The sequence below is a fragment of the Plodia interpunctella genome, chromosome 24, assembly GCF_027563975.2.
Source record: "Plodia interpunctella isolate USDA-ARS_2022_Savannah chromosome 24, ilPloInte3.2, whole genome shotgun sequence".
Classification (NCBI taxonomy): domain Eukaryota; kingdom Metazoa; phylum Arthropoda; class Insecta; order Lepidoptera; family Pyralidae; genus Plodia; species Plodia interpunctella.
In genome coordinates, this window is record NC_071317.1 from 5,803,345 (window position 1) to 5,826,672 (window position 23,328).

The 23,328-nt window shown below is 35.7% G+C and overlaps 1 protein-coding gene across 1 annotated transcript in view; it reads left to right on the forward strand.

Annotated features, from left to right (window-relative positions):
- Window positions 1-23,328, forward strand: part of htt (huntingtin) — a 40,838-nt gene that overhangs the window by 2,891 nt on the left and 14,619 nt on the right. Inside the window, exons 7-30 of the mRNA XM_053763935.2 lie at window positions 690-867; window positions 1,682-1,839; window positions 2,517-2,666; window positions 3,355-3,464; window positions 4,126-4,250; window positions 4,865-5,622; window positions 6,185-6,381; window positions 7,473-7,592; window positions 9,150-9,402; window positions 10,865-11,039; window positions 11,437-11,688; window positions 12,071-12,246; window positions 12,557-13,087; window positions 13,376-13,536; window positions 14,179-14,272; window positions 14,782-14,881; window positions 15,355-15,449; window positions 17,131-17,376; window positions 17,933-18,341; window positions 19,066-19,240; window positions 20,356-20,500; window positions 21,138-21,320; window positions 21,860-21,978; window positions 22,782-22,913. Coding sequence (XP_053619910.1) covers window positions 690-867; window positions 1,682-1,839; window positions 2,517-2,666; window positions 3,355-3,464; window positions 4,126-4,250; window positions 4,865-5,622; window positions 6,185-6,381; window positions 7,473-7,592; window positions 9,150-9,402; window positions 10,865-11,039; window positions 11,437-11,688; window positions 12,071-12,246; window positions 12,557-13,087; window positions 13,376-13,536; window positions 14,179-14,272; window positions 14,782-14,881; window positions 15,355-15,449; window positions 17,131-17,376; window positions 17,933-18,341; window positions 19,066-19,240; window positions 20,356-20,500; window positions 21,138-21,320; window positions 21,860-21,978; window positions 22,782-22,913 — 5,042 coding nt within the window. The remainder of the gene's footprint in view (window positions 1-689; window positions 868-1,681; window positions 1,840-2,516; window positions 2,667-3,354; window positions 3,465-4,125; window positions 4,251-4,864; window positions 5,623-6,184; window positions 6,382-7,472; window positions 7,593-9,149; window positions 9,403-10,864; window positions 11,040-11,436; window positions 11,689-12,070; window positions 12,247-12,556; window positions 13,088-13,375; window positions 13,537-14,178; window positions 14,273-14,781; window positions 14,882-15,354; window positions 15,450-17,130; window positions 17,377-17,932; window positions 18,342-19,065; window positions 19,241-20,355; window positions 20,501-21,137; window positions 21,321-21,859; window positions 21,979-22,781; window positions 22,914-23,328) is intronic.

The following is a 23,328-nucleotide window of genomic DNA, read 5'->3' on the forward strand; positions in this document are numbered from 1 at the left end:
TTGAGGCGGGTAATCTCCGAAACTACCGAACCGTTTTGAAAAAAACTTCTTTGGAAAGGTACATTATCCAAAATTGCTATATGCTATATTTCATCTCAAAATGCCCACGGGAGCGAAGCCCCGGGCAACATCTAGTATTATATAAAAGTGAAAAACATTCACTCAGTCAACACGAATATACAAGCTCGTGTGGCGCGATTAGATTCAAACGTGGGACCTGTTGATCACAGGCAGACGGTCTTAATCACTGGACCACCAATGCTTCACAGTTTGTTTTTGACTACAGTCCCCTTTATCAAGTTTTTTACTAGTAAGCATATTTATAATATTACATTATACATTAATTTGTATTATACAAATACTAGCTTTTGCCCGCGGCTTCGCCCGCGTTGTTTTTCCGGGATGAAAGGTACACAGGTATGGTGGTCAGGTATGTCCTTCTCCATACTTGCAAACTACATGTATACAAAATTTTAAGAAGATTGGTTGAGTAGATAGAGCGAGCGGAAGTAAGTTTGTTACATCTTCAAGGTAACAATCTTTCGCAGTTAGGTTAGTTAGTTAGGGTAGTATTTAATTTTGATTATATATATATATATATATTTATCATGAAAAAATATACAATTATATAACCAAAGAAATTAACCTAAAATTAAATTATAAAAAGCTATACGTTAATTTATTTTCAGTTGTATCAACTATGTGTGCACTACATCGAACAATCGACCGAACACAACACACAGAATATGGTATTGGAATGTCTGTGTTCACTGTTGGCCCAAGCCACCTCATGCTATAGCAAGGCGTTGTTGGACAAACATTGTGTACGTTTGGACCTCAGACAGTCCAGACACAGCCGGAATATTAGTGAGTGATCACTACATAATATAAAACAAAGATGCATTCAGCTGTCTGTTCTTATGTATGATTAGATCTTCAAAACTACGCAATTGATTTCGATGCGGTTTTTTTTTATAGATAGACTGATTCAAGAGGAAGGTTTATGTGTGTAATTTATTATGGTTGGTGGCAAGCGAAGCCGGGTTGGGCCGCTAGTTAGGAATTAAATATTTTTTATATGACACCTGCTCGGAAATAAACATATTCCATGTTAAATCTTAGATATGAAAGTATTAGTGCTTGCCTCCGAACCGAGAGATCCCGGGTTCTTTTTCTGATTGGCCCGGGTCTTGGATGTTTATCTATATATGTACTTGTTATAAAAGTATCGTTAAGTTAGTATCCCATAACACAAGTATCTAACTTACTTTGGGGCTAGCTCAATATGTGTGATTTGTCCTAATATATTTATTTATTTGATTAAAGTCGAACTAAAACACGGGCGGAAAAATTGTATGAAAATCATCGGTTCCCGTAGCAAAAATATAAATTACAATCAGGTGGAAGTAAATATGAAACCTCGCCGGTTACAAACGTTATTTAGACAGGTCAAAGGACAATTCAATTGTGTTATATCAAAAATTATAATGACAGCGATGAGTATTCTTTTTTCAAAATCGTTATTTACGAAATGTCGTACAAAGCTCTGTCACTCGAAAGAAAGTACGATTCACAACTCATGTGTTCGCTCTCGACTACGTCTCGGGCTTCAACATCCTCCCTTGTTAGAATCGGTTACTTTCTTTTCTCGCTGTACAATGTACTATTTGCTATTCACTAGGTACAACAAGCGGTATATCGACCCGCTACGTTCCAAGTCCAGTACAAACTCACTCGGAACACCACAACATGGAGCTTTCGTTCAGCGGCGAGCTCCAGCTGGGGAGCTTATTGCAGCTTCACACGCCGAGCTTGAGTGTTGAAGATTTGAGTATACGAGTCAGTTTATATTTCTTATTATCTGATAAATCGAAGCAAAACGTTAGTTTTGAATCAACTTTGAATATTTACTGTCTCCAGTGTAGGCGTAGAATTAACCATTTCGTGAATTACCTCATTATTAATAAAAAAGTTAATACGTAATTTAAGCTAAAGTATTTTTTGTCACTGTCGCACTGTACAATATTTGACAGACATTTGAATAGAAATGTAAAATATATATAGTGGACTGTACATTTAGGCTGGTAAAATAAAAAAACCCAGTTTGTTAGAGGGAGAGCGAACAAGAGAAGGTTGGATACAGATAATGTTGCTTTTACCAAAAAATAAAATAAAAATAAATACTTTTTAATGTTGGTGTTCCAACAGAAAGAGACAAAACATAGTTTAGCTTTAAGTGTGCTTTAACTTTTATTAATTACTCTACTCTACTTCAGAATTAGACATTTGGCTAATTAGTCAATTTGAGACTAAACCAACCCGACCTTAAGACCAACCTGCATATTCTGCCAAAACGGAGTTCATACTTATAAAATAATAAATAAATTTAATTACTAACATTACTTTTTAAGAATTTATATTACTAACAATTATGGATGAGAATCTGAAATAAATATATATTGAATTGAATTAAAAAAAAATAACTTGTATATCAAATCGACCATTTTATCCAACAGACTCCAGACTCCCACGGGAGCGAAGCAGAATTGCAGATGCAGTCGGAAGAGCTGACAAAGGATTTGTCGGAGAAACTGCAAGAGTATGAGGAGACAGAGAAGGAGAGTGAGCAAGATATAGTGGACTGTCCACAGGATATAGGATTCAAGGTATGTTGTGTTTATTACACGAATCTCCTTCCTTGTGTGTTCACATTAATATTTATGAAGCTAAATATTTTTTGTATTGTGGTTGTGTCACTTGGAGTCAGGGGTTGGGACGTTATGTTCTGGGTTAACTATAACTACTTTCAAACTTTCGCGTTGCATAATTGTATACTAAACAACAGATATTAAACGCGCCACATACCTTTTAAAATAAAAAAGGTATGTGCGCGTTCAATAACTGTTCTTTAGTATATAATTTTATGGGTCGTCTATGTCTTGAGTTTTTCCCGTTCCTTATTGCACTCACCGCAAAAATGTTATTCACTCTCTGCATAACCTATTGGCTGACTGTTTAAGCCTTCCACATGTTTTTGTAACGAAGTTAAATATATAAATAAAAAAAAAAGAATCTATTGATTTCTGTATTTATGTTTGTCTCTCTCTCTCTCTCTCTCATCTGAGAGTGATCCCAATGAAGCCCAGGGTCTGCTATCCTAATTTTTCGTCTATATCGATAGCGCGAGTCTTGTTGCCTTTATTTGAAGTCTTATGTCGTAGCGATAAGGTCGATATTTGATTGATGCTTGGATTCGTTAAGGTCGCCGGTAAGACTTCTGCGCTATCGGACATCATACTATACTTTCTTACTTCTACATCATACTACTTTCTTCTTTATCTTTTATTTTTTTAGATAAACATTGGATCTAGCACAGATGAAGATGTCTTGCTCAAGTATTGTGCAAGATTGATTGCTTCGAAGTATTTATTGACTGGCAACAAAGGGGAAACCATACACGACAGGTAGGTTTTATTGGTTTAAGCAGAAAGAAAGAAAGAAATATTTATTTGATATCACAAACTTAAAAGAACAAAATTTTTATACACTAGCTTTTGCCCACAACTTACGTACGTGAGTGAAAATTCGTTTCCCGTGGGAATTTCAGGAAATCCCTTCTTAGTGCTCCCCTACACTGTGCTAAAAACCTACACACCAAATTTCACCTCTCTACGCCCAGTAGTTTCGCTGTGCGTTGTCTGCCAGTAAGTCACTCAGTAACGCAAGAGTTTTATATAATATAGATCATGTTACTTGGGTAATATTTGTGTTAGACAGCGCAACCATAACGCTGGTCCAAGGTCACCATATTATACAATAAAAATTACATTACACTTTTCCTTTATGTAATACCTTACGTTTTGTTAAGAAATTAATTCTTTTCTTGTGGAGAAGAGATTAAAGTTTATTTTTATTTATTTAAATCGTCTAAAAGTCCACCAGTCTAAAAATAAGATATAATTTTTTTTTACATAAAAATACATTTTTGACACAAGCTTTCGCTGTCAGAGATATCTAATTGCATTCAATGCATGACAAAAATACGACCTCCGTGCAATAATTGCTGCGTGTCAGCGCCGAATACAATTCAAAGATGAAAGAGATAGAAAGTATTGTCTCTTTCAGATCTGTGAGGGTATCTGTCAAAGCGTCTGCCCTGAACTGTTTGTCAGAAGTACTGCAGTTGTATCCACAAGCCGTGACAATGTATTTGGATAAAGATGCAGATTTCAAGAATCATAACAATTCTGGTAAGTTTCGCAAAATAATACTTTAAAAATCAAACAAATATTTAAAAACATTTCTAAAAAGCCACCGTTACAAGTTAATACTCCTACTAATATTATAAATGCGAAAGTTTATGAGGATGTGTGCATGTTTGTTTGTTACTATTTCACGCAAAATCTACTGGACCGATTGTTATGAAATTTTATACACGTGTAGAATATAACCTGGAATAACACATAGGGTACTTTTTATCCCGAAATTCCCACGGGGGCGAAGCTCCGGGGCGCAGTTAGGAAATGGTTTTTAAAAAAATAAGTATATGTATTGTTTTTGTCTAGAATTAAGATTGTATGCTGTTGGTTATCCAAAAAATATATTTAAAAAAAATAACAATATTACACACTAGCCCGCATACATATCCGCGCATATTTACAACGGTGCAGTTATTTTTCCGGGATGAAGGTACCTTATGTCCTTCTCCATACTTCAAACTACATGTATGCAAAATTTCAAGAAGATTGGTTGAGTAGTTAAAGCGTGAAGAGGTAACAAACTAAATTATTTTGTCATTTATAATATATAGTTCGGATTAGAATCAACATTATATACACAGATTTCTATATTATCTTCTTTGTAGGATCATCTGAAGGCACGGAAATGCACCAAGACAACATAAACGAATTCATTTTAGAACGAAATGTTTGCTATCAAGACTCCCTCAGCGATTCCATGAGCCAAGACTTCCTGAATCGAAGCGTCGACAGCCAACAGACATCCAACTCTCAACAAATATCCAAAAAAGACAGCAAATCTCTGGAAAAATCAATGGACAGCGTAGAAAAAACGTCTAAAGACATCCCAAGCGCGATTTTAGACAGCAGATACGGCAAAAGCGACCTTATGGTCAGCGGATTAAGTGCAGATTCAAATCAAAATATGACAACTAGTAATTTCACGACAAACTCCAATATGACCGGCAGCACGTTTTATCCAATGACAAGTAGTGGGGATATTTTATCATCAAGTATAGATTTGGATATGAAATTCGATCATTTTGGCGAATCTCCTGAAAATGTTGAATTGAGAGAGAAAAAGGAAGATAAACCGAAAAGGCCCCTGGGAAGGACTTTTGATGTCGCGAAAGAGGACAGTGTGAGAAAATATGAGATTGAGAAGGACTTTGTTTTTCAGCATATGTGTGACATTTTCTTGCTTTTGGAAAAACACAGTGACCCCCAAATTAGGGGGTTGGTTAGGGTGTGTATTGGGAGTTATTTGAAGGTAGCTTTGGATTTGTGCCGTGGGGATTACGATAGGTGGAGAAAGTATGCGGTGTTGCCGAAAGACGTCAGTGAGGGAATCAGTATGGAGAAGTTGATGGCGATTTTGGTGAAGGTAGGTTTTTAAACCATATTTTTTCGACGACCTCCGTGGCCTAACGGTCATCACGCCAGACGGCTATGCTGGAGGTCCCGGGTTCCGATCCCCGGTCAGGTCAACATGGAAAATAATCTTTTTCAGTTTGACCTGGGTCTTGGATGTTTATATATATATGTTATAGAATACAGTATCGTTAAGTAAGTATCCCATAATAAAAGTTTCGAACTTACTTTGGGACTAACTCAATCTGTGTGATTTGTCCGTATATATGTATGTTTATCGGTTGACCTTTGATATAGCAAATATAATTACAATTAATGTAATATGGCTCTGCAGACCTGAAACAAAATAATTTATTTTTTTATATCACATTATAAATAAAATATAATATCGTACGTACGCGAAGAAAGGAATCTTATAAAATTTATTAATTAATATAATTAAATGAATTGGTTCATTTTAAGGCCGTCGTTAGTGGTTTAAGCAAGTGGCTTTAGTTTATAACACCCTGAAATCGAAAATACCATGAATTTTGTAGATTTAAATGTTATTTTTTATAAAGAATAATCTCTTACAGGGCGTATCAGACGACGTTCATTCAACAGTGATCCACACACTGACCTCCTTAACCAATGTGTCACATGCGCTTGCGCACAGCACTCATTGGCAGCTACTGGTCGATGTGTTGAATGCTCTCAGAGAAACTGAGAACAATAGTTATTGGCTGGTCAAGGTTACGTTGTGTAGGTTCTACGAGAAATTACCTTATAGCAGGTGAGTCTAACAGACGTAAATTACAAGATGTTACACAATACTTATTTACTATATCATAATACTTAATATAATCTCAGAAGTACATAAAATATAGACTCATAAATATATAAATTTATAATAATAAAATGCTTATATATGTAATACATTATTATTATGCAAGTTAATTGTTGTATTTCACATCGATATATCGATATATATATCGTACATATATATATCATCTATCATCTACCATACGCTAAAAGAATGAAGAAAAGAAAGAATGAAATGTATGAAGTATGTTACTACTGCGTATGTATCACTGCAAGGGTGTTCAAAAATGAACCTTATGAAAGAGTTGTAAGGTTCAATATCTAATATCAATACATATATCGTCGTTAGTCTACAATTAATCCTAATGTTTTTAAATGCTTTTTTAAAATTCAATTATTATTTTTTAATTTACTATAAAATAAATAAATAAAAATCAAACTAAAACCCGCCGAGGTTCAATATCGTTGTAATAAATTAATCATATTGTTACGAATGGATAGTTGTCTTTAGATATAGTACTAGCTACATGGCCCGGCTTCGCACGAGGTGTATAAACCTTCGGGAATAAATTGTCAAAATAACGTGAAAACTGCATCAAATTCCGTTGCGTGGTTTAAAAGAATGTTTGGAAACAGTCATACGACTTTGTTATATTCTACGTAGTTGTTAATTCTATTATTTACATTGAAACCTCGTAATCAATCTCAATCTGACTCATGTATAAATAGTTTTCATCGACCACCACTTGCTTCCGGTGAAGGAAAATATCGTGAGGAAACCTGCACACTGGTGAACAGTTTAGTTCCCTAGTGTATATGCGCCTACATGCCACTAGATGGCGTAAGTAGTCGTAAAAGTCAGATGCCTTTAGGCGACTTGAATAAAAAATCCTGACACTAGTGTTAGCAATAACACACTTGATATGACGATGATGACTCTGAACTGACTCTGGCTTTGGGCGTTACAGCTTCAAATGCAACCGGAAGCACGCAAAGTTGAAAGAGAGAGAGAGAGAGAGATTGATCCTATATCTATTTGTCTTTATCAATTGTTATTTTCAGACTACATACCTTGTATTCCGGATATAACAACAAAAGCAAAGTTATAATGAACACGCTGATTCGGTTGCTACACGACCCAGACCAAAAAGTGAGGAGCGCTGCATCTCAAACTATAGCAAAGTATGTGAAACAAGATTATATTTCATTATTTTTTTTTATTATTCTTTACAACGCCTACAAATCAAATCATTTATTCAGAAATTAGGCCTTCACAGGCACTTTTTCACGTCATATTCTAAATTAAATGATGTTTACCAAAGCTACAAACTACTAGCATTTCGGAACGACCACTGTTGAGAAGAAATGCCGAAAGAAACTCATTCAAACAGTGTTGGTCCCTATTATGCCAGAAGGGCTTACCATTTTTTAAATATAAATTTATGTATAATTTTTTATCAGTAATACAACAATGTAAGTACACAATAAAGTACATGGTCAAAAGGTATACTGAAACATATTATGATTGTGATCAAGTGCTGATGAAAGGAAAATATATATAAAGGAGTATATAAAGTATATATATAAAGGAAAATATATATACAGATAACGCAACTGTTGTATGTTATTTAATCGTTGTTTGTTATTTTATTTAGCGGCTAACGAAATATTACATTAATTATTATTAGGTTATCTACTTACTAGACAAATATATTAGAACAAATCACACAGATTGAGCTAGAGCCCCAAAGTAAGTTCTAGACTTGTGTTATGGGATACTAACTCAACGATACTATATTTTATAACAAATAAATATATAGATAAACATCCAAGACCCGGGCCAATCAGAAAAAGATCATTTTCCATCATGACCCGACCGAGGATCGAACTCGGGACCTCTCGGTTCAGAGGCAAGCACTTTATCACTTCGCCACCGAGGTCGTCAAAAGACCTTAGCAATCTTTGGCATGTTTTGACAGGTTAACAATCATTTAGTTATTATTTTTTTGATCCAGATTGCGATAATTTTAACCAACTATATTTATGATATTTTATATTATATTGCAATTAATTAAAATTAATTCTCAAACACATTCTCTGTAGTCACACCATTCATTGTGCCGGTTGATTGGAAGAAATCTTTCATCCATTTGTCTAGGAAGAAAGTTTCCAAAATTCCTTTTGTAAGTCGGTAAATGTTATATACAGGGTTACTGGTATTAAACGCAAAACCTCCTAAAGACTACTTGGATACATCAAAACAAGCATATTTTATTCTACGACTTTTCGTGATTCGTAGTTTTTTTTTTTCATATAAAAAAATAAAATCGAATTTGTGATTCTACACATCTTAACTCTATGTAATAGCCAAGCAACACGAGACAGTACAGTAGCGTTATCGAACCTAGAGTTAACGTTTTATAGAAACGACATTAAAACAAATAAGGAAAAACAATGTATTTATTACGTTATAGGCAAAAGTCGTAGAACAAAAGATGTTAGTCTCTATGTACCTTGTGCGCCTTTGGAAGGTTATGAGTTCGATACCAGTAACCCTGTATAAAAAAAAATCTCCCTGTAAAAATTCAAATTTATAATTTTACCGTTTTCGTCTCTAATGTGATCTTCCAATTATTCGGTATCCATTTTCATTTAAAAGTACAGCCGTGTTCAGATAAAACTTTCCAAACTGCTTAGTTTTATCTGACCCCGACTGTAAGCACAAATATTTCTTTACAGCATTATCCCAAAACTATACCAATCAAATCGCGCGAACCCAATATCAACTGTCACTTCTATAGCCACGCAACACAGTCGCCATCTAACGTTCGACCGCGGTACTTTATCGTTATCCATAGTACGAGACATGTACTTTATGAGCGAGTTACCGGAACTGTTGAGGAGTGGGGATGAGTGTCAAGCGTTGGATTCCTTGAGGAGTGTAGTAGCCGAGTTGAGGGCGAAGATTTCGGTTGATTGTAAGAATAATTCTGTAAGTAATTATTTAATAAATTATTAAAATATATTTGTGAAAAAAAAAATGGCAACTTAATGCGCGTGCGCACATTTCACAGTATAGGCTACCGCGGACGGTCCTACTAATATTATAAATGCGAAAGTTTGTGAGGATGTATGTGTGTGTGTGTGTATGTATGTATGTTTGTTTGTTACTCTTTTACGCAAAATCCACTAGACGGTTTTTTTATGGAATTTGGTACACTGGTAGAATAAAACCTGGAATAACATTTAAGTACAATACAAAAGTACCCTACTTTTTATAAAAGAATTCCGACGAGAGCGAAGCCCCGGGGTGCAGCTAGTAGACTATAAAATCGTCTACTGCGCAGGCAAACCATAGACACGGAAGGTCTCTTCTTTGGTAGCGCGGATTGTGCTTCTTTTTCTAATACTAACCAATATTATAAAAGCGAAAGTTTGTTCTTCACGCTTTGCCTTTGCTTGCTTTTCTTAACCAATATTAATGTTTTTTTTTTTCATGAATTTCCCACGTGAAAAATAAATGTTCCCGTGGGAAATTAATGCGAGCTGATATTGGACATAATTTTTACTAATAACTAACGGCCCGCCCTTGCTTCGCTCGCGTAAAACATAACAGTTTAACCCTTTCACCGCCAGAGTCGGATTAATCCGACCAATGTTATCGTGTCCATTTCGCCTAGGTCGTATATATCCGACAAAATAGCTGTGTTTGTTTTTAGTGGCTTTTCCGACTCGTCATGTTTTATATTGTCTTAAACTTGTTAATATATGAAGATATATTACATAAAGCAATCATTTGTAATGTCGTACACTTTTGGCTCGTATTAAAAAGCCATAAAATTAAGTAAGAAGTTAGGTAAAATAACTGATAATATTCTCTTGTAATTGCATAGGTCCCAAACGCCCTGATCTGTTGTACTGAGCTGGGCGCTGGGGGCACGACAGCTGATAAAATGCCAAGCGGTTAATAGGTTAAACACCTCCACCACAGGAATCACATTATGTAAAATCCTTCCGGTTTTCGAGTTTAACTTAAACAGACAGACTCCGCAGAGGACTTAGTTTTATAATATGTAGTGATATTGCCTGTTATTGTTGCCCATTTTTAGCAGAAAAATAAATAATTAAATATATTAGGTTTAAATTATTAAATATATTACATCTCACACAGATTGAGCTAGCCCCAAAGTAAGTTCGAGACTTGTGTTATGGGATACTAACTCAACGATGCTATATTCTATAACAAATACATATACATATTAACATCCAAGACCCGGGCCAATCAGAAAAATATCATTTACCATCAACCCGACCGGGGATCGAACTCGGGACCTCTCGGGTTCAGAGGCGAGCACTTTACCACTGCGCCATCGAGGTCGTCAAATATAGATCGTCAGATATAATGACAATTTATTGTTTTAGTTGATCATTAGAATAAATTAATATGTTTCCAGCAAGGTCTATTAGAAACTCTGCAAGCTATATGTCGCAAATGGTCTCCATGGAAGCACATGACAGCATACAGCTCACAAGGAATACTGAGCTATTGTCTAGATAGCTTACATTACTGTAGCTCGACGGTCGCTGTTAGAACCATTCTTTTGGACATCACTGCTCGATTATACCCAGGTATATACATTTGACATTTATTTAACGTAATAGAAAATATAATTAAAGATTTAAACTTTTGATTTGATTAATAAATACCTCAAGAAATTATTAAAATATTCCGATACTTAATATAACATATTAGCTTTTGTCTACAACTTGGTATGCGGGTAGAAATCCGTTTCCCGTGAGAATTTCAGGAAATCCCTTCTAAGTTCTCCCCTACACTGTCCCAGGAACCTACACACCAAATTTCAGCTTTCTCCGCCGAGTAGTTTCGGCTGTGCGTTGTCTGTCAGTCAGTCACTCAGTAACACAAGAGTTTTATATATAATATTGTTTCGTGGGGTTTTATCTCACTATTTAATAAGTTTTGTAGTTTCTAAATTTCGGTGTACTAATGTTCTTTAATTTCCAGTGGAAATCCACGAAGTTATGCGCCACAAGACATCAAACAGAGATATATTCGAACGCGACTCACAAAACAGCAAAGAAAAATGGCAACACTTAGAAAACAACAGGGTGGCCAACTTAGCGGAGAAATTCCTACAAGTTACGTTGAAAATGTTAAATGTGCTGGTGCATTTGATTGAGGAGGTTAACCCTAATGTGCATTTGAATAAAGGCGGGATTGCCTTGCCCGGCAGTCCGGTGAGGAGGAAGACTCAAGGTATGTTATTAATTTAGGTGCTTATGAGTATTTTTTTCTAGTATAGTGGGCAAACGGGCATGCATGTTGCCTGATTGTAAGCAAATACCGCAGCCATTGTATATCGGCATCCCGATACGGGTTCCCGATGCGACCAAATTATTTTCATGAACTCAAACATACATTTTCCCGTTAAAAGCACTGTCCCGGATAGTCACGGGCGCGGGTTCAATTCCCGCTCGAGTTTAGAATATTTTCATCTCATTATTATTTTCAAAATGCATGTGTGACATTTATAAAAAGTAAATTTAATTATATTAAAATGTATTTGTTATAAATGAATAATATTAATTGGGTTTCGTGAGTATTAATTAGGAATAGGATTAATTACATTACATTTTAGATGCCACGCCGAGAAGATCAAGCACCGCTTCGGAAGTAGAAGAGAAAGGGTCTCTAAGAAAGAAGCCCCCCACACCCGCGAATAGTCTAAGAGCTAACTTTGCCGGCCACTTTTATATGGACCCGTTCTACATGAAGTTCTATGATACTCTGAGAGCTACATACTCAAATCATAAGGTAAATTATTTTTGCACTACTCCATGTAATCCCGTGACGTACGTGGACTTGAAAGCCTGAGAGGCATCAACAGTATTCCCAAAGCGGTTTGACGTCAGGCAGGTGGCCAGACGAGTCTTCAGAAATGTTAAAGGTTTATTTTTCAAGTAGATCTAGGTTTTGAGGGATCACAGCCGAGAATGTAACCTACAATGTACAAATGTATCGTCTGTCTAATGCGTCTTTTTCATGCGCAAATGATTATTATTATGTAATTTAAATATCAGAATCAAATTTTCATTCATCACAAGTCCAAAATTCTTGTTCCCAGATCACCCTAGACCCAAAAGGGAGTATATTCCACGAATTCCTCTCAACAGTACTTAATTGTCTGTCGATACAACTAGAATTATCGACTGAAAGGGAATTTGGTTGCGTCACTGAAGAAATATTATACTACCTCAAAATGATCATGCCTTTTAAACCCGATGCCACAATATATTGTGTTACTCAGCTATTAAAATGTTTGTTTGGAACTAACATGATCAGTCAATATTCTGACTACATGAGCATTATTGACAAAAAGGATGGCGAACCAAAACCAAATTTCTATAACGATGTAATGTTGATTAATAGACTAAACACCATAGACAAAGAGTCTAGAAGGAGCAGCGCCAGTTCGAATACTAGTCAGAAATTGTCTTTGGACACCAAGAATCCAAGAATGATGGACGAGAGACAGCTATTGATCGCGATGGAGAATTTCGCGAAGAATAAAAGTGATAGAAAATGGGGGACCAATAAAAAGGAGTTAGAAAGGTATATTAGATTGTTTGAGCCGGTTGTCATACAGGCTTTGAAGGTGAGAATGAGATTTTTTTTTTCAACTTTTTTGTCTTTCGATTTATTTTTATTTCGGTATAAAAAGTAACATAAGTTTGTCTTTACTAAATTTGTAAGCATGTATGTTTGTTACTCTTTCACGCAAAATCTACTTGACGGATTTTTATGAAATTCAGCACACGGATAGAATATAACCTACGATAACACCCAGGATACTTTTTATCCCGCAATTCCTACGTGAGCGAAGCCCCGGGGCGCAGCTAGTAATACATTTAATGATACCAATAAATGTAATCCCCTTTTACAGAGTTACACAATGCAAAATGATATACCGCTTCAATGCAAAGTCCTTTGTCTCCTCAATCAACTGCTCACGCTGCGCGTGAACTACTGCATGTTGGACAGCGATCAGGTGTTCATTGGGTTCCTCATGAAGCAGCTGGACTGGGTGGAACAACACGAGATACCGTGAGTATAGCTGTTTCTCTCTTTTTATTTTTTAGTTTTGGATACACTCTTCTTGTTTTCTAGTGTGTCGGTGCTATGTGAACTGTTAGGCGATTTGAATTAAATGTGATTCCAGAGTGACAGATTGTATTCAAGTCGCCTAAACGCATCTGATATGACTTTTACGACTACCTACTGACACCTGTAGTGTAGAGACACTAGGGTAAGGTCAGTAACATAACAAACTCGGTAACATAACTCGGTTTTTATATATTATTAGAAAGAAAAAAAAAACATTGTAAGAAACAATAATGGTAAGCCGATCTGGCATGATGGGGACCAACACTGTTCAAATGAGTTTCTTTCGGCATTTCTTCTCAGCAGTGGTCGTTCCGAAATGCCAGTAGTTTGTAGCTTGTGAGAAATAACTATAAATATAAAGATTGACGAGAAAAAGTGCCTGTGAAGGTCTAATTTCTGAATAAATGATTTGAATTTGAATTTGAACAAAGAAAAATAATATTCTTCTTGTCAGCAATGAAAATATACATTAAATAATAAGGACGACATCCCACTTTTTTTGTCTCTTTCACTCCAACTAATCTTGCTTCGAAGTATTTCATTCTTTTTTTTTTATTATTCTCATAAATATTCCATTTTCAGGAATTGTTCTGAGCTGGTTCATAACATTCTGCTGTTTTTGGTTCAGTTGTCGTCGTCGAAGCATCATACGAAGCAAATTATAGAGATACCAAAGGTGAGATGACCCGTGGCGTGTGGTGCCGCCCTAGAATGGGACCACTCCACAACCACGCCTATGACTGGGATTGCGATAGACTTTGTTGTACAGTCAACAGCACATCAAGTTAACCCGCATGAACCTCTAAATAGCGCGGCAACAGCGGCGAGTTTGCAATGAATTTGGGCAGTTTAGTGTACATACTTTCAAAAATCTTTTTTTAAATTGTAAAAAAATTTGCACAATGGCGGATGGGATTTTTTTGAGAATTAGTTTTTTTTGTTTAATTATTTTAATGCCATCACGTTTACCCTACAAACTGAAAGCGAAGGCAGGTGTTGTCTCGTATCGAGACCTTAATAGCAAAGCCGGGGAAGCCATATATATATATATATATATATATATATATATATATAGTCTTCCATTCAACAACACCTGCCTTCGCTTTCAGTTGGTAGGGTAAACGTGATGGCATTATATAATGCTTATGACGGTTATATAATGATATATTGTTTCAATTTTGACAGTTAATCCAACTATGTGACGGTCTCATGGCCTCAGGGGCTCATTTGGAATGTATTTCTGGATTGGAGCCCGTGGCCGTTAAAGTTTTCAGCAATATGGGAGGTAATATATAATTTTAAAAAATAATTGACCGAGCGAACGAGCGAAGCGACCGAGGTCTAACATTACATTTAAAATTATTATTTTTTTGTATGTATGTACTCAGTCCATGATTCTGAGTTCCGAAATCGCGAAAATAAAATCAGCTGTTCTATACAAAATTAAATTGTGGAAAATGTATGGATCAGCTGCCCATGAAGTTTAGCATTCGCGATTTCAAGATTGTTTCCATGCGAAAAGTTGTTCAGTACCCGGGTTCCCCGGTCGGGTCATAATGGAAAATTATCTTTTTCTGATTGGCCCGGGTTATGGATATTTATCTATATATGTATTTGTTATAAAATATATTATCGTTGAGTTAGTATTATATAAACACAAGTTTCGAACTTACATTGGAGCTGATATAATCTGTGTGATTTGCCCGTATGTATTTATATTTATTATTTAATGAAAAGAGATTTATCGTGTTCCATTAGGTCCAAGCGTACTGGGCCGAGCTCAGCAGCAAGAAGCGCAGGCGACGAGGGAAGTTCTGTTTTATATGTTGCAGAAAACCATGCATCAACATGAGGTAAACGTAATACCTAATATTGTGTATTGTTATAGTCTTATTCCGCAGCCATAAGGTATCCCAACTGATATTGTGAATGCGATAAATTTGTTTGTTCAATTATTACCACTTCGGGTGAATTTCACGACCGTTTTTTGAACTCCGCCGCGCTGCAGTCATTAATGTTTATTAAATTGTACCATACACAGTAATCAATTTAATGATTCAATTTTATAAATAAGTAAAGAACTGGTACAATGTTAATTTTATGAATGTTTCGTTTAAAATAAATAATTCTTTATTAAAAAAAAAAAAAATGTCGGACACAAATGAAACGCTACACGCCGCGTTCAAACGCTCGTGAAATTCACCCTTTCACGCCAACTACTAAAAAGAAGTGGTTAAGACGTCCGCTTGTGGATCAAAAGGTCCCAGGTTCGAATCCTACTCGTGTCACATGAGTTTGTATACCAATCTGACTCATGTATAGTAGTTTTCATCGACCACCACTTGCTTGCTCCGGTGAAGGAAATTATCGTGAGGAAACCTGCACACTGGTTGATTCTTATTAACTTGTGTGTGAAATGGAGAAGGCAATGGCAAACCACTCCATTAATAATGCCAAGAAAGTTGTTGTGTGTGTTTCATTCCACGTAATAACCACGACCCTCAGCCTACGGAATACGACTATGAAGAGAGACTAAAACCAATCTTTCTGAAAATTTGTTTACATGTTGTTCAGAGTACGAAGAATGATGTAGAGTACATTTTATCCTGTTGAAATTTATAACGCACTCAATTCGGTCAATAGAAAACTATCAAACGTCAAGTTTTGCTTTTCCCGCCTTCAGCTCTGTACCATGCTAGGTACCGAAATTTTGTCTTTATATCACTAATAAACTAAAGTTCATAATTCATTACCGTTTTTTCATTACGTCCCGAAAAAAATACTGTTTTCGTGGTATATTACTAAGCTACGATTCTGTGTGATTCGTCCTAATATATTTATTTATTATTTATTTACGATTAGAAGTCACGACGGCTGAGTCACGCAAGAAATAAGATAGACCAATCATAGTGACATTAAATTATCGACGACCTCGGTGGCGCAGTGGTAAAGTGCTTGCTTCTGAAGCGAGAGGTCCCGGGTTCGATCCCCGGTCGGGTCATGACGGAAAATGATATTTTTCTAATTGGCCCAGGTCTTGGATGCTTATATATATATGTATATATATATATATATATATATATATGTATATGTTATAAAATATAGTATCGTTGAGTTAGTATCCCATAACACAAGTCTCGAACTTACTTTCGGGTTAGTATCTGTGTGATTTGTCCTAATATGTTTAATATTTAATCGTGACTTTTGTAGTTTAAAATACATACCTACTTTTATATATTTACGGTGTAAAATAATTTATTATCAAAAATTACATCTTTGGTGTTAGCAAATATGTGTAATTCAAAATTATCTAAGCGAAAGTGTGTGTGTATGAGATATTCCTTTCCAACACATATTTAAGATATAGGAGAAGCGAGAAACCACATGTTTCTCGGTATTTCTCACCTCTTGATTATGCAATACTGCATTAATCAGACATTTTAATACCATAATTTTAGACTATATCGATTGTTTCTGTATCATTCAGGCATATATTATAGTCTTACAATCCCATGTGATTTTTTCTATTTAAAGGTACTGGAACTAGTATCCTGTGTCCTATCCCTATCACAAGAACACCCAGAAAGTTATTACCGCTGGTCGGAACTGGCTTGCGATACTCTGCTCAACCTACTCTCACAGCGGACCATAGAGATAGACTCTAAAGAAGCCATAGCTTCGTTGGAGAAACTTCTAGACTGTGTGTACAAAGATGTACTATTGGAACAGAGTCGAGTGGAGATTTTGATGAAGATTTTATTTAAAGCGCCGCCAGACCAGGTAATTTTTATTTACATCATATCTTTTATTACAGGTACAATTTGATAGTATAGCTTACAAAAAATCTTACTTCTGACAAATAAACCCACGTTAAAATTGAATATGTCTATATTATTAGCCACTAGTATAACAAAAAAAATGCCACAACTCACGGCCACGTAATTTAGTCAACTATCAGCTGTAGAGAGCTCTGACTCTGTCGATAATTGTTAAAAGCGAATCCAATATACTCAGCGACGAGACGTGAGACGCAGCGGACAAATCACATTGCGGTGTGGTTGTCGTTGCGTCACAACGGTGCAATGTGATTGGTTCGCTGCGTCTCACTGCGAATCGATGCGATAGTTTCTCACTATCGCATGAAATGCATCAAACCGGCACTAAGCGCTGAGCTCATATATCAAACAAACGATGTCACGTGACAAAACTTTCCAACTTTTTCTTCTTCACTTCGCACGGTGGACTTAGTTCACTATATCCACACAATATTCTAAATTTATTATCGAAATCGGTTCAAATGTTTAGTCGTTGAAGTATTTTTTTTTTTTTTTTTCAGGCCACAACACCATACAAGCTAAAACTGCGGTACCTATCCATCATAATGGTGTTACTTCGCAAAGTTCTCGTACTAATACCAGAGAGCGAAATCCTACTAACCATAAACAACCTAAAGGCCACCAGTCTTTCACCTCAGAGTATATTCTTCAACGTCAAACCCGACATAGACCCTTTAAACGTACAAAATGTCAACGAAAATTGTGCGAATCTGTCCCCTGATGTCATATTAGTAAGATTGCTGTTCAAAACACTGACTTATGCCATTTTAGAAGTGGACGGGTGTAGGGAATCCGGTTGTTCGAATTTCGACTTTGACGACAAGGACCTTAAGGGTCAAAATCACAGGTTGTTGTATTCGGTGTGCATTAATATTGTGATACAAGTGAAGCATATGTTGCATTTGACAAGTAAGTATGTTTGTTGTCACTTTCATTTTTAGTTACCACTTTTTAGAATATAAAATGCGTGATAGGTTGAATTGATGTAAGTAATGTAAGGATTTTTTTGTAAGCGTCAACTGGTAGTGTGAAAATTAAAAACTTTTTGGTTTAATATGATTTTTAACGAACTACATTATGTTGTCATTGCAATTGCATAAAACAAACAGCGTTGCCAGCTAACAAGAGACATCCACTGTAGGATCTTGTCTGAGTATATATTTATAAAGAATTATACTCGGTATTTGACAAAGATTATTTATTTAGGGCTGGTAAATCACGAGCAATACATTTAAAATACCAACAGCCAAGAATCGTGCATGACAGCTTTTGTTTTTTTTTTTTTTAAAGAAAAGAAACATCGCGCAGGCGCGATCTCGTCGTCACAGCGCATGCGCGTAGACATCCACCTAATTTATTTTCTTCGCTTTCTTGACAGACTGTATAGAATTATATTTCTTACTGTACTATTACAAACTAGTTTACATAAAAGCTGTTTTGTAAGGATCCATTGGACGGCGTGAAAATTTACAAATACTCAGTTTAAAAAGCATGAATTTACATAACAATAATGTAGTATTAAGTCGTATTGTTATTAACGTATTTGGATCTTTGGTCAGCTGAATAAAAAAATATTTTATTTATTACTTTTATAAATCGAACATATTTCACTTTAATAAAAATATACTTTCAGCTGGCTGTCTATTCCCGCTAACAGCAAAAACAGCTCAAACCATACTCCACAACGAACAAAGCGGCCTCAACACCGGCCTATATAGTCCAGACGAGAACATACCATTGGACAAATTGAACTTGCTGTGTTTGAGGTCGTCGCTGCTGACTGTACACTGGTCACATTTGTTGATCAGGTAAACGAATGTTTTCTTACAAATCTTTTAACAGATGAAAAAACGATGTTTAGTTTGTTTGGGCATGTTGAAAGGGGTTCCCTATTTTTATGGCATAATTTAACATGGCATACTTTTACTTATCATAATAATAGTTACGGAAAATATTAATTTGACATAATGCTTAAGACACAATTTTTTTACGCATACCTACCATATGCATAACAATTTTTAAGCATAATATTCTATAGCATATTGGCGGCTTATGGGTGGCCCAAGGGCCACTCCGCCGCACCCTAACCTACTGCTAAACTATAGCTTTATGCAAATCAAAAATATGGTAAAATACATTAGCCTAAACTATAATTGTGCTTATTGGAAAGGCATGCCAATAAACATGTATGTCAAAATATTATTATGTCAAAAAAATATATGTGTAACTGGTTATGCTAAATTAAATTAAGATACAAAATTTATGCGAAAAAAGGGATCCCGTGGAAGGGATGAAGGCTTTGTCGCTAAATTATTTTTTCATATTTATATAACGAGAAACATATGGAATCAGTGTCCTTATTGAAAACATTCCATCCTTATTGAAAGCTATTGGTATTTTTCTATTCCAATCTGAGTTAATATTTTTTTTTGCTTTATTATGATAAACATGACCTGATGGTGCACCCAGGATTGACTCCCAACGAGGGAACTTTACAACACAGACATTCTTTTTATGTTACGCAATGAATGCAACAATATTTCTCCGATGTCGATAAAAGCTTATGGCAAAAAAGACATTTTTATTAAAAAAAACGGGCTGAAGTGAAAAACTTAAATATTAACGACTAGCGGCCCGCCTCGGCTACGCTCGGGTAAAAGCACAATTACTCCTGATGGTTTCCTCTATCCCTGTGCCCAATTTCATCAAAATCGGCCCAGTAGTTGTTGTATTCATTGCAAACAAAAATACAAATCTTTTCTTTTTATAATAATATTATTATGGATGTGCATTTTTGACGTCTTACGAATTTCCGATCAGGGTCACGTGTCCTGACGCGAGTTTAACATTTTTTACCCATCACAAAAGTTCACAACGCCCTCTCAACTCACAATTTTCCCTTCAAAAACTTGTTTGCTTTCAGATTAAATTTCTTAACCCACAAATACTGGCAGAAGTTAGTTGGGTTCGCGAGAAACTTACCACTAAGAGATGACAGCACAGACAAACAGCTGTTGAAAGTTGATGTACTGCAAATAGCTTGTGTTATGGCGTACTGCGAGTATTTTGTGAGTAAAATGTAGACTATATGACTTTGTTGTAATCGTAGACAGAGAAAGTAGACATAACTTCAATTTCGCTCATACAAGAGTGTGCGTATTGGAAATATATGAGAAGAAACGTGCCCGGCCACTTCGTATGAGATTTCCTTCATACGAAGTGGTTACAAGTGGTTACATCATACGAGATTATATCTTCTATCTTAGTTTTGGTTATACTAATCCGTCGTCTATACTTTTCTTGGTCTTTGGTTGGAGCCGACCGATAGAGATATTATACGAAGAGAAGCAGGATGATAGTATTATATAGTGTATTTCAGTCTGTTTGTATCAAATCTAGCAAGCTGAAATACCCGCAAGATATTTTTTTCCATTACAATGATATTGTTCATGGTACCACTAACGCCATCTGTCTTGGAGGAACCCGCAACATCCCCGATCAGCGAGTTGTAGACCCCGTGCCTTATAGAAGTTTCTGGAAATTACTTCTCAGACTACGGCGCTTGAGTTAGCACATAATTTTGTATCACATATTTATAATTGTTGTAATTTGTACCAAAAAACGTTAATATACGCTCAAATAAAGGAAGCTCGTTGAAGAAGAAGCCTTATACTGCACAGATATTGAATTTGAAAATTTCTATAGGTGGAAAACGGTCTAAGTGAAGTGGTCCACCTGACTTGGTTATTAGTCAACCGTGTCCATATTCTCATCAGTCAATACAGAGAGGATATAGTGCAAAGTTTAGTGGCTAAAGTGCAACAGACAGACAGCGCATCGGGGTTGCTCCTACAGGCGATTGCGGCAAGATGCCAGAACCATTTGAAGGTAGAATATTCTTTTTTATGTATTAATGGAATTTTTTAAAAAGTGTTATTACATAAATGTCGTTACATGAAATATGTATCAATTTTAATTAAAATTCTTTGTTAATCTAAGGATGATATAAATACATCAGTTATTGATATCAAAAGTTTACTTAAACTAAGTCTACTGCCGGCTTCCAAAGCGCAGGTGAAGAAGAAGCGGCGTAACAAACTTCACCGCATCGTTTTCTTTAAAAGACTCAATTAACTCGCATAACATTTTATCACGAAGTCCAGCGCAATCCTGTCCATAGAAGTGGTTGAAATGAATTTAATGCATAAAATGTGATACATATTGTGTAAGAAATAATATTGTTTCACACATTAGTCATTTCTGACATGTTGGTTGTGGTGTGGTGGAGTGGTCTTATTCTAGGGCGGCACCACACGCCACTAGTTATCTCACCTTCGGAATCTCTCCACGCAGATACCTTTATTACTATTATTGGATTATATGTTTCAAGATCGTTTGAAAATGAACCTTTTACTTATTATTTTTAGGGTGAATTTGCATTGAACACGTACAAGATACTGAGTCTATGCCACGAGAGTGAATGTGGCGCACTGATATTCTTCATATGTAGGATCATTGGCAAAATGGAGCCTTCGCTTTCTGCCAGGTTCGATTTTTTCCATTATTCATTTTATAGCTGCACAATTTTTTTTTTGTATGTAGATATCCTACTAATATCTTAATTCTAACTATTCTAATATTATAAATGCGAGAGTAAGTTTGTTTGTTTGTTACCTCTTTACGCTCTATCTACTCAAGCAATTTTCTTGAAATTTCTCGTAGTTTCAAGTATGGAGAGGACATACTTTTTGTTCCGGAAAATTAACGCGGTCGAAGCCGCGGGCAATAGCTAGTAATAGAAGATATATGTGTCTATGTTTGTCAGGTCTGTACCTATCTGTCGGGATAAAAAGTACTGTTACTTTTTCACGCAAAATGTACTGAACGGATTGTTATGAAATTTGGTACACGGGTAGAATATAAACTGAAATAACACATAGGGTAATTTTTATCCCGAAATTCCCACGGGAGCGAAGCCCCGCAGCTAGTGTTAAATATATATGTTAAATAATTGTTAGTAAATATAGTTCGACCGCTTTTGATGAAATTTTATATGCATGTAGTTAAAGATTCCCTGTTCAAATATAGGCCATTTTTTTTTTCAAAAATCAATCCCCGAATTACTATAATGGTTGTGAAAATACACGGGTGAAGTCGCAGAAAAACCTAGTAGTAAAATATATTGCACAGATTACAGATTTTTTCATCTCATTATTATTTTCAAAAAAAAGTTGAAAATCATTAGTGACATACATGTCAAGTTATACATAACAAGTCCGTTTAGATATTGTGACATTTTCATTTCTTCGATTATTATATTAAAAAAAAAAAAAACGAATGATTTGTCAGGTTTGCAAAATTAGCAGTGGAAAGATGTTGGCAACTCAAAGAGATGCCAGAAGACAAGATAAATGAGCAGCTCACTAAAGAAGACGTTCAGATAGCTTTGGAGATGCTTCAGAGGGACCAGGTTCACACACGGTAAGTATATCTCGTGTTTTATACATGTGCCGGTGGTCTAGCTGTTGAGACGCCTGTGGTCGAAAGGTCCCAGGTTCGTTTCCTACTCGTGACACATGAGTTTGAATGATAATAGTAATGGAAAAAGACAAAACCTTTTTGTTACTGACATTTTAGACAAAACGAGATAAGTGTAAAGTAATAACATAATCAATATATATAAAACTCTTGCGTTATTGAGCGACTGACAGACTTGTCTGTCTGTCACACACAGCGGAAATTACTAGGCGTAGAAAGTTAAAATTTGGTGTGTAGGTTTCTAAGACATTGTAGGGGAGTACAAAGAAGGGATTTACTGAAATTCTTACGGGAAACTGATTTTTACTCACATACGAGTAATAAATATATAACACTGCTTGACGACAACCCCCTTTGG